Raw genomic sequence first — 12,989 nt, forward strand, 5'->3', positions numbered from 1 at the left:
TACTTTTCAGTACAACAAGAAAGAGGTAAAATATATAGATTTGAGCCACACCCTAATGAAACACAAATGTTCCCCTAATGCAGAGGAGTAATTCCATGAGGAAAATATCATGTTGAGTTTATTATTAAATACAAAAAGTCATTTGACTTGATTGCAAAAGATAAAGCAAAAATTTTACCCTACAATAAATGCAATTCTTAGAAGAAGAATTGTTGTTGTTAATATGATCATCACAACATTAATTTTTTGGTAAATATATACTGTGTGATTCTGTAGCCATGTGTCCCTTCAACTCACCACACACTCCTATTACTCTTATGCCAGGTCTGGACAAAGTGCCAAAGGATCTTCCCCCTGACACAACTCTGCTAGACCTGCAAAACAACAAAATAACTGAAATCAAAGATGGAGACTTTAAGAACCTGAAGAACCTTCACGTAAGAACTGTTTATTTTTAAATCACAATAAGATAGGACTCAAGGTATTTTTCAAAGCACCACCTAGATAAGGCCAAGAGTACTATGCACCAACAAAGAAGCACATTAGTGTTTATTAACCTCACATTTTTAGCAGTGGTAGGGAAGCAAAGCATCATATTCATTAACCACTAACAATTTACCCAGCCTTTTATACATATACCCCATATATCTTAGGTATTTTATTCATAAAAATACTTTAGATCTTAATTCTCTCTCACGTTTTCGGGAATAAAAATTGTCTTTCAAATTAAATTGTATTTTAATAGTGGAACAAAACACAAAATGGATTGATCCTAGTATTATTTTATTTCTTTGTTTCTTTTGTCTGTTTCCATGCATTTTCTAAGAGAGGTATGAATGATGTTCTAAAATCTCAAAGATTGGAATCAAGTGAAAAAAAGATAATTATTCATATTTTATTTAGTAAAATATAATTCTGTCTTCATATGTATGTTTCTTGCTTTATAGTTAGGATTATGCATGCTGTGTCCTTATCTGTATGTTTATTTTAGTTTTCTCTTACCTCTCTACCCTATCATAATATTCAGTCTATCAGTCAGGATTTCATTAGAAAAGAGAAGCCACTCACAAAGGGGTTTCATGGAAGGGATGTTATTGAAACCTCTATTTGCAAAGGGGTGTGGGAACCCAACAAGGCACTGTGAGGCACCCAGTCCCACAAAGATCTAGAAGAATTTGAGGGTCTCAGAGCCATGGGAGAGGTGGGGAGCTATAGTTTCACTTCTTAATTTCCTGCCTGTGTCCCCTATGGTTGAATCTACTTCGGATGAAAAGACAAGGGCATTTGATTAATGCATTCCCCAGAGGTCAGCTTCCCAGGACATGAGGAAGGGCCAAAAAGTGCAAAGAATGAATATAGTGGTAGTTGGGAGAGGATATACTATACAAGGGAAATGACCAACCCAATAAAATAGAGATAAGCCTTGCTAAGACAACCTTCTGTAAGAGTAAATGAATCGTTTATTCACATCGAACACCAGAATCACTATAAAATGCATTTTCTTACCGAGCTCTCTATCTGTAGGATGAGTGTGACATGGTCTTCCCTCAAAACATGAGGGCACATGAAATATAACTAAACCAGACCTCAATGTCCAAAATAGATACTCTAGAAATCTCACCGTGTCTACTTCCATTCTGGTAGACCACTCTAAAGTACTGAGTCTGGTTCTTGGCATTTTAAGAAATGCATTAAAGAACATCTAGAGAAGGACGACCATGGAGATAAAGAATCTAGAAATTAGGTCTCACAGGCACAGTGGATGGAGAGGTGGATGTCTAAACTGAGTGTGGAGGGTCACTAATGGCACATTTGAAGGGCCATGTTGAACAAAAATGATTGTATTTACTTGCTTCAACTGCCAGATGACAGAATCGTCCTAGTGAGCAGAAATTTTAGAGAAGCAGATTTTTATTCAACATTAAAAATAAAATTTAAAGAATCAGAATTTTCAGAAAATAGAGAGACTTACCTAATGATTTTTTACCTGCCTGTGAAGATTAGAGTTCACAGCTTCATATAATGAATGTCATAGGAATACATTCTTAATGTTGGGAACATAGACATACCAAACTGTAATTTCATATCTAGTTATTTATTTTAGTCATTACAGAAGATAATTGAGGAGGATATATCATGAGAATAGGCACTACTTAGTAAAGTATAAATATAAATCATCTGATATACATAAGCATAAAAAATATAGATACAAGGGAAATAACATAATATAAAATAGAATAAACTTGTCATAATTATTACAGTTAGTATAATGAAGATACCATTTAGTACAAACTTTCCAACAACCAAGATGGGAAAAGCAGTTAACATTTAGCCATTAGAAGAAAATATACCAGATTTTTTTAAAGGAAGAGAATTTTTTGTTTCTAAAATTTTAAGACTGTACAAGGAATCATTTAAAAAATGCAGAAAGGCAGGGCACAGTGGCTCACACCTGTAATCCCAGCACTTTGGGAGGCCAAAGTGGGCGGATCACAAGGTCAAGAGATCAAGACCATTCTGGCCAACTTGGTGAAACCCCGTCTCCACTAAAAATAAAAAATTAGCTGGGCATGGTGGCGCGCTCTTGTATTCCAAGCTACTCGGGAGTCCGAGGCAGGAGAATCACTTGAATCCGGGAGGCGGAGGTTGCAGTGAGTCGAGATCGCGCCACTGCACTCCAGCCTGGACGACAGAGTGAGACTTCATCTCAGAAAAAAAAAAAAAAAATTGATAGATAAAACAGTCCCATGATCAATTTATTGATGTGTCCAACAATATAAGCACAATATGATATAAGTAGTGAGTGTTAAAGACATAAAGTAAAAGGAAAAATTAGGCATCATTATTTATCCAATTACCAGACACAGTTTTGAGAGAATATGCGAGGAAGGAATGTTAGATGATCAGCAGAAGTTTGAAAGGCAAAGAGAAAAGGACTTTCTGTACAAGAAGAAAGCAAAGGCAGAAGAAAATAAGCAGATAAATAAAAATACAAGTTGGCTAGAGTGAAAGAAACAGCTGAAACAATGGAGGAAAAGGACAAACTGGAGGTTGCGACCTTTGGGTCTCTCCGCCGATTAGAAACTTATTCACTAATTCCCTGCCTTCACCTTAAGGTTTCACTGGGAATGAGCTGATGGTGAAACCAGCAAAGTTTGTCAATGACTGTTTAAGCTACTGTTGACATAAGTTTAAAAAGGAGACCATAAAAAATGAATATTACTAAATTTAGATTACTAAAATATTTTTAAAACTTTTATTTGCGTAAGTTTGCCGTTTAGCTACTTTTTTAAAGGATGAAACATTCTTACTCTCATCTCAACTTCCTGTACATTTAAGTATAATCTGAATATTTTAAAAAAAACCCTTTATATCCTTAAATAAGTGACATCTAGTGTCCGTGACATTCTTATTAAATCTGGCATTTGTAATAATGTGTTCTTTCTTTTCCCAAGTCTCCTTCTATGTTTTTAAGCAGCCATCATCTTGACAATCTCTTTCTTTCTACTTCAAAGTATACATCAGATGAATAAAGAGAGTTCATTAGAGCCTTCAACCATTCAGAGGATGTTAAACAGCTATTTTTCTCTTACTCTTTCATTCACGATCCTTTCTGTCCTTGTTATTTTGCAAATAAACATTATAATTTCAGCTAGCAAAGCCACACTTAAGGAAGGAGAGAAATGAAAATTTAGCAAGGATTAAAATAGAAAGAATTTAACAGAATCATGTTCCCTGTATGTGCTTCATTATGAGTGGTACATGTTGCATAAGAGTAATTTTATACCTATATATAGTAGGAAAAGCTACATAATTGTTCTATAAAATGATGGAAAATTAAGTGTGGTAACGCCAACATTTACTATATTTTCTTTGAATTGAAGCTTAATAAGTTGAGTAAGGAACTTTTCTTAGTTAAAAATCAACAGAAATTGTCAAAGACTGAGCAAAAGCAAACACTTGTTTAGCAGTTACTATATATACTAGGCACTGTTCTTAGTACCTTATATACATTAACTTATTTAATTCTTATAACTATTCTTATGAGGTAGTCACACTTGATATGTCCTTTAAACGGGCACAGAAAGGTTAAGTTACTTGCTCATAGTCACAGGCCAAGTAAGACTCAGAGCTTGAGATTCTAAACTCAGAATTCTGGCTTGAGTATGTGCACTAATAATCACCTATAAATATAACAGTCACCAAAAAAGACCTTAGAACAATATTTGGTACAGTGTAATCCCTACATAAATGACTTTGGAGAAAAAAAAAATGATATTAAAAGTCAGATTTTAAAAACATTTAACATAATACAGATTTTTCAGATCATGTTTAATACATTTAATTACATCACACTTTCAAAATTTTCCTCCATGGATAAGAATTGAATATCTCCTTTGCGATTTTCATTAGGCATCCACAATTTTGAATGTCTTGTAATGATATATGTCACCTCACTCCACTCAGCTTGCACTGGCTTTTCCCTGATTTGTGTTTATTAATGTCAACTGTTTTATGACCTTAACTGCCACAGGTTTTTGAACTTTTGGTTATTAATTGCAACGTGTTAGGATTTTGTATCAATCAACCAGTGTATCTTTCAGGATTAGTTAAAAGATTATATTACTTAATAAGAATGTTTAATTCATTGAGTAATGTGGACTATATGAGGAGATACATACATTAATTAATCAGCTATTACCTTTAGAAAACATTCTTGCATTTCTGAGACTAAAAATACTCGCTTTCCTGTTACAGGTCCCCTTCTGCCCCTCCACATTCTGATATATGTAAAACATATGCTACAATTGAAAATGTAAATTTCGACCTTAATAAGTTATTTTAAGTTCCTCATAATTAGTTAACAAAGTGGCTTGAATCATAAGTGGTTTTCTTAGACATACAGATAATTGAAAAAGAATAAAATAGTCCAAAAATAGGCCTAACAATTGTTATAAGCATAGTAACAATAAATTAGAGGTAATTTCTTATATAAGGAGAACTCAGAAATAAAAATAAATAATTACCCAAAATATTAACTTATTTGTCATATAAAATCTTTACACATAAAAAAGGCAAAAAAAAAAAAAAATCAGGAGAAAAATATGTTAAGGCTCTCTGTGTCATATTGACCGTATCTTTATTCTCTAAATCAATTATTAAAATATATTAAAATTTAATAAACGAGAAGTATTTCTGATCAAGCAATCTCCTCTCTCCAAAAAATACAATAAATGGTAGGAAAATAAAAAAAATAGCTTAACCTTTTTAAAGGACAAGGAAATAGAAAAGCAATGAACTACAGCATGATATTATTTTGGTCATACTCTTAAGAAAGATAATATCAAATATTGCAAGGCTGCAGAAGAAGTTTAGTTCCTTGCATTGCTGATGATAGCATAAATTGGTATCATCCTTTTGTTGCGGAATCCGTGATCACAATCAATGAAGATGGACTTTTAGATTTAAAACCTGACTGCAGGATGGATGTCTGTGGCATTGATTATTTTCAGGTATCTTGGGTCATTTCAATTGTTAGGAGTATTTATTATTTAAAAATTACATACATATATACATGTACATATACATACGTACATGTCTGTGTGTGTAGGGTGCATGTATGTTTATGGACATATTATACATCTTATTACATTTCCCTCCTCTTCATTCCTGATTTTCAGGTCCTGATATTATACTTTTTTTTTTTTTTTTTTGAGATAGTCTCTCCCCGTCACCAAGGCTGGAGGGCAGTGGTGCAATCTCGGCTCATTGCAACCTCTGCCTCCCGGGCTCAAGCGATCCTCCTGTCTCAGCCTCCCAAGTAGCTGAGACTACAGGCACACACCACCACGCCCAGCTAATTTTTGTATTTTTGGTACAGATGGGGTTTTTCCATGCTGGCCAGGCTTGTCTCGAACTCCTGGCCTCAAGTGATCCGTCCACCTTGGCCTCCCAAAGTGCTGGGATTACAGGCGTGAGCCACCACATCTGGCCTATACACTTCTTAAGTAAAGAACTAATACTTACTTAATTTTTTCTCCGATTTCTTGCAATTTTTTAGATTTCTCTGCTATCCCTAATGAATGGAATGAACAAACATGCACTCATTTTACATGTATGTGGAAGGTTTTGGATCTAAGATGTTTTTCTTCACTACCTACAGGCATTGATTCTTGTCAACAATAAAATTAGCAAAATTAGCCCTGGAGCATTTACACCTTTGGTGAAGTTGGAACGACTTTATCTGTCCAAGAATCAGCTGAAGGAATTGCCAGAAAAAATGCCCAAAACTCTTCAGGAGCTGCGTGCCCATGAGAATGAGATCACCAAAGTGCGAAAAACTACTTTCAATGGACTGAACCAGATGATTGTCATAGGTACAGACATTTTTATAACTTTAAGACCAAAACTCACGTTTTACTTTAAGAGATTTCAACTGGGTTTTAGGTGCAGTAAGGTAAATCAGCTATGACCTACACGCCTGGAGCCTATGTGATTTTTAAGAGCAGGGACAAGAGAAATTGGGATTTTGAATCTGGACCTTACAGTGATGCTTTTATATCTGTCCTTGAGTATCTGAGAATACGGAGAAAACTCTAGGGCTGAAGTTACCCTACCACACGCACAATATGCAAAAATGAGTTTAAATGGTGCTTAACTAGAGATATTTTTAGATACCTTTTCATTTTGGGGACCTGTTGTATTCTAAACACTCATAAATCATTTGCTTTAAAAATATGTTATGGCTGGGTGTGGTGGCTCACGCCTGTAGTCCCAGCACTTTGGAAAGCTGGAGCAGGCGGATCACGAGGTCAGGAGATCGAGACCATCCTGGCTAACACGGTGAAAACCCGTCTCTACTACAAATACAAAAAATTAGTGGTTGCGGGGGCCTGTAGTTCCAGCTACTAGGGAGGCAGAGGCAGGAGAATTGCGTGAACCCGGTAGGCGGAGCTTGCAGTGAGCTGAGATCGCGCCACTGTACTCCAGCCTGGGCGACAGAGCAAAACTATGTCTCAAAACAAAACGAAACAAAACAAAACAAAAGTTATAATGTTTCACTAAACATATAGTAAAAATTGTAATTTTATTATTGACTTATAAAATGCTAGATTGAAATTCTTTAACAAAATTTTAAAATACCTTAGGAAAGTAATAACATAAGATGGGAATTGTAAACTTGCTTTAGTTGATTTCTGGGCAAACCTGTGTATTCATCTTAAATAATTTTATTGTTATTGCTTTCACTGATAGTCTTTTTCATAAGCCATTGTTGGTTTGGCTTTTGTTTGTTTTAATAAGGGAAATTTTTATCCCATTTTGCTATTCTCCTGAGGAGCATGCCCTTTAATTTCACTTTTGTTTTTTAGTCAAGTTGATATTAATCCCTATTTCTTTATAGATTGCTTGCTGAAACAGATACTACAGTGACCTACAGTGACTAGTGATATCCTAGAATTTCCTCTAAAAACCTTCCTCTTATTACATTTGTAGAACTGGGCACCAATCCGCTGAAGAGCTCAGGAATTGAAAATGGGGCTTTCCAGGGAATGAAGAAGCTCTCCTACATCCGCATTGCTGATACCAATATCACCAGCATTCCTCAAGGTGATAGAAGATTCTCCAAAACATTTTGAAAAATTTAAATTCAAAGACTTTAATTAAAAAAAAAAAAATCTTGTGGAAACTTGAATTGTCACTTAAGGGACCAACCTTATTTCCAACAAATTCTCTATTACTGTTAGTGTTTCATCCAGTGTTTACATTTCCAGCAAATTCTCTATTACTGCTAGTGTTACATCCAGTGATTCAGTCTGGGGCTACTGGGCCATCCAGGCTCACTGTAGAGATGGGTAGACTCCTGTTAATGTCTACTCTAAGACACAGCTTAATGCACAGTGATTTTACGATATTGTGAAATCACAAAGAAAAAGTATATTTATTTAAAAAATTAACATGCCTTGGTGTTTTTTTAAAAAAAAAAAGATATATGGGAGTACCTCTGAAATTAATCCAATTTTCACCTTGGGTCTGCAATACCTTGGGGAATTTTTTTTCCAGTTATTAATATCTGAATGATAGTGGTAGTTGTGTCTTGTGAAGAGTGTAGATTTTGGAGTCAGTTTGCTGGAGCCCAAATCATCATCAAATTGTTCAAAGACTTTGAAAAAGTTATTCATTTGTCCTCTATCTCTTTATCTGTCAAGTGGAAATAATACTGCTGTCCACTTCATCAAGTTGTTTTAAAGTTAAATAAATAATTAGAGAAATATTTGGGATATAGATAAGTAGGGAATTAATATAACTCTCTATTATGAATTAAAAATGTTCTGAACAATCAGTATGTGTAGGCGATGTACCACACACTTAAGACAGGGAAGGGAATAGGATATGCTACATGCCTTTAGGAGCTTACTATCTAAAACCAAGCCAGACAAATACACAGCAATGACCACATAGCCACAAGGGTAATTTCATTGTTCCAAGGGATTCCCAGGAGAGGCACAAAAACCAGTCTTTGTGAATTAGAAAAGGCATCAAACCACCAATAAAAAAATTCCTCTAACTTGCACATCATCCCTACTCTTGGTTTTTCAGTCTCACAAAAGCCCTCTATATTCTCTAGTTTTACCCTCAGTCTGTCCCTTTCTCAACTTAGATGCCTTGTTCTTGAGTGCCTACAAAAATGTAGGCATTTGGCCACAGAAAACATCAGTTGTGCTTTATTGTTCTTTTATAGAAATTTTGACTCCTGAAAGTACATATTCCATAGGATGCTTTCTTACCACCCCTTGCCCTATCCCTAGTCTTTTGAATACACAGCATGCTTTTGACTTCCTTAGTAGCAACTACTGGGATAGGTAGATACGTAGATGATAAAGACTGATTTATAATTTATAAAGCACTTTCATGTTGAATCTCCAATTTGTTGCATGTAACAAGTGATCTTTTGCTATCCCCAGTGCAGGAATGAAATATTTATATCTCAGATAGATATAAATTGGGGATTTAGAGAGAGAGAGAGAGATTAGATAGATAGATCTTGCTAAAATTCTTGCTGAAATTTATTTCATGCAGCCAGATGACTTACATTTAGCACAGTCTCAGACTTTGCTGTCCCTCTTAATGCATGCTCCAAAATATCCTTCACTCATACCTTTTATCATTTCATGATCTCTTTTCCTTTACTTTGCTGTGTCTTCTATCTATCCCAGGTATTCTTTCCTCATCATTTATGGCTTGCTTTTATTTACCACCACTTAATAGAAAAGTTAAGTAACTACAATTTATTAAGCATGTATTTAGTTCCGTGTATCATGCCAAATGCTTGTCATGGAGTCTTTTATATGATTCTTACAACATCCCTATATAGTAGTGTTATCATTCCCGTTTCATAAAAGTGGAAAATGAGGCTTAAACAGGTAAAGACAATTATAATTAAGTTCTTAGAGTTAGGAAGTGGCAGAGATGGAATTGTGTGGTGCTGATGTCAGAACTCGTGTGTTTAACTATTTCGCTGTGTTGGCATATTAAGTCCTCCATTCTATTCATCGTTAACGCCTACCTAATACATGATTCCACCTTGCTTAGGCTGGGATACTTATGCCTGAATATCAGCAACCTCCTGGTGATATTTTCTCCCATCACTCATGGAAATGGAAAGGCAGTAGAAAGTAGTGTAGAGACTATAAAAATCATACTCTTAGACCAACCTGGGTGAGAGACCTAACTCAGTCATTTAGTTGTACTGTGACTTTAGGATAATTATTCTGCATTTCTATAACCTCAGGTTTGTTATCTGTTACATGGAGCTATTAGTAACACCTATCTACTAGGATTATTGTGAGGATTACTATGTAGACGTAAGGCTCGTAATGTACACGCAAGTACTTGGCCCAATATAAACCTCAATATATTTTATCTTAAAAAAGGAAAAGAAAAAAGAAAATTTAAAATAAATGAATAAATAAATAAAAGAACTAGAGTATGGGTTCTTTAACTCAATGCTACAGTGGCAGAAGCTAATGATGCACTTTATAAATTTGTCTATCTCAAACCTTGGCAAAGTTTTCTCCCATGGTCAAACTTCTTCCTAACTATAACTTTACATTTGAGAAACTGACATCCCAAAAAGGGAGCCACTTTGAAACTAAGTAAGGGTGATGGATGTTATAGCAATTGGTGTCCTAGAGGCAATGCATTAAAAAATACACATATCTTCATGGTGATAGAGAAGAAAGGGCGTGTATTAAACTTGCTCTGTTATATACACACTTGCTCTACTATGGGGGTATTTAAAAGCATATTTGTTTATTCTCAGGAGAATCAAGTGGTTGAAATCCCTCATTCCCAGAGTGATTGTGATTTCCTAATATTTATTTATAAGAAAAATGTACTTGTTATTTCATTTCCTCCAGTTAAGAACATGCTATTTTAACTTCTTTTTTGCCATCTATAAGCATATTACATTCCCTACCTAATAGAAAGATAATCTACAAAATTTGTAACTTTGAGTCTTATTTCTTTATCTGTGAAAGGGGATGAGTGACCAATAGTTTATATTTTGAGAGGCTTAAAGGATTTGAGGTAGGGAAAGTGCCAAGGTCAATGTTCGGTGAGTAACAGACATACAATAAATAGATGTTCCTTTTCCTAGCAGCTACCACACAAAATATGCTACCATAGGAAACTAAGAAACATTTTCAAGTCAAATATGGACTAAACTATTCTATTAAATGGACAGTGTTAACAGAATTCAGTGTGATGTGATAAAAATTTTAGAGAAAATGAAACCTACGGTTTTTCAATTCTGTGTCTTTATAGACAAATAGCCAAGACTTTCTGCCAATCAGATGCTCTTTCTACACGTAACCAATTTGCTATTTTCTCTGTATCTATTGCTATTAAGTGGAACAATATGCTATTTTAAAAGCTGTATAAAATATAATACATCCTCAGACGCTAGGAGGAAATGAAAATAAAATATTTAAACTTTTATATTTATAATACTCAATCTTTGGAAATTACAGCCATGCAAGTACTATCTAGAGGTTTAGTGGGTACTTTGGATCTGAAATTATTCCCCCAAGTGTTCCACATATGGTAGATCACTTGATTATAGACCTCTCCATTCCTCCTGCATAAACATTCTGGATTTAATAGGCATGAGTAAATGTTAGCTGTTTCTACACAGACATTTTGCAGAGGTATTTGATGTTTTTATGGAAAAGTTAATTAAGGCTAAGAGCAGCACAGCATATCAGTGTTAATTTTTAATGATGCTCATTAATGAAATAGACAATTCAGTTTGTATATGGGTTTGATTTATACGTAATCTCTTCATTACGGTTCGAATAGTGACCTTACCACTCTACAGTTACTATCTTTTATCAATGTCAATTTTAGCCCATTAACAAAGGTAGAAGAGAATAATGAGACTCAGCATTGACTTCAGTTCTTCTATTCCAAGAACAAAAATCGACTACATGATAAAAATAATCCAGATTTTTGTTAAAGTCAACCTAGAGAAAAATAGTAAGGGTTTCCACTCCTTCCAAAAGCACACATTATTATAAAAGGGATGAAAGAAAAGATAAGTAAAACTGATTCTTTGAAACCGTGTATCTTTTAGAAAATTGATGGCATATGTCTTCTTTAAGTCTGTCCACATTCCATACTTACAATGTTTATCTGCTAATTTAACATCTTCAACTTCACATTCCAGGTCTTCCTCCTTCCCTTACTGAATTACATCTTGATGGCAACAAAATCAGCAGAGTTGATGCAGCTAGCCTGAAAGGACTGAATAATTTGGCTAAGTAATAATCTTTCATTACATTCTATCAGAACAATGGCTAGGTATATTAGTGCTTATATGATAAGAATTACAAATATGATGACTGATTTTTGACTGTACTATATTTTCGCTGCTGCTGTTTTTTCTAATAATCTCAAACTTCAGCATATCTAATGATTTCTTGAGAAGAAGCCCATGAAATAGTACACTTACTAAAACCACCAAAATCAGCTTCACATTTTGTTAATACTACACTGTTTATAGATTAGTTATGTTTTATACACAAAGTGTGTGATTAAATCAGTATGTTGCATTTAATATGTTCTAACTTAGTTGCATCAAACAGAAGGTTAAGTAAATTATAACACAGTTTCCAGAATTTGAATATACATTAAAATGAAATCTACCAAGACAGAGAAATATTGAGCATCACACAAATTACTATTTTAATAGTTATGAGATTCTCTAACCCTCTCTTCTCTGAAAAGTTTAAAATAAAATATCTCTGGACATTTAATGTAGATCAACAAAAGAAAAGCTTTTGTTGTTGTTGTTTTTGCTGGCCCTTCTTAATGATTTTTTAAAAAAATAAATGATACTAGTACTTGTCCTGGTTTCAAACATAACTTCAATCTGGCAAACGTTTTCATTTGTCTTCAAGGAACACTATGTTATTTTTTATGTGTATATATTGCTGACTGTCCCTACAGAGAAGCACAGTATCATGCCAGATTTACTCACTCCTGTTTTTATATATACATTTCATGGTGGATAAATAAATATAAAATATATCTTTGAATATATATATTTATATATGTGCGTGTGTGTGTGTGTATAATCAACTCCTTTACTAGGTAAATTATTCTTTGATGGGAAAAGTGGTTTTTGATCCATGAGACCTCTGTCCCTCACAGTGCCTAACATAATATCATGCACATAATAAGTTTTCAAGAACATTTGTTTATTAAATATTTACAAATAAATATTTGAATAAGTGAACGGTTTTAAAAAATAAATTATTAGGAATATTATGTTCTAATAATATTAATAACTTAGGATATTGTAAGGAATAGGAGACTATGTCCAATCACGTTCTGTCAGATGAATCTCAAAGAGAGTGACTTCGAGCCGAGACTTTAACAATACATGGACTTTGTCCGGGCTCGGAGAGGTTGGAGAAAGCACTCCAAGA

General features: G+C 34.2%; 1 protein-coding gene across 3 annotated transcripts in view; it reads left to right on the plus strand.

Moving 5' to 3' along the window:
• The window catches only part of LOC105483740 (decorin), a 37,401-nt gene that overhangs the window by 17,764 nt on the left and 6,648 nt on the right, over positions 1-12,989 (plus strand). For all 3 annotated transcript variants that reach the window (XM_011744719.2, XM_011744720.2, XM_011744718.2), the window contains exons 3-6: positions 325-437; positions 6,164-6,377; positions 7,495-7,608; positions 11,726-11,819. In XM_011744719.2, coding sequence (XP_011743021.1) covers positions 325-437; positions 6,164-6,377; positions 7,495-7,608; positions 11,726-11,819 — 535 coding nt within the window. The remainder of the gene's footprint in view (positions 1-324; positions 438-6,163; positions 6,378-7,494; positions 7,609-11,725; positions 11,820-12,989) is intronic.

This window comes from Macaca nemestrina, chromosome 10, assembly GCF_043159975.1.
Source record: "Macaca nemestrina isolate mMacNem1 chromosome 10, mMacNem.hap1, whole genome shotgun sequence".
Classification (NCBI taxonomy): domain Eukaryota; kingdom Metazoa; phylum Chordata; class Mammalia; order Primates; family Cercopithecidae; genus Macaca; species Macaca nemestrina.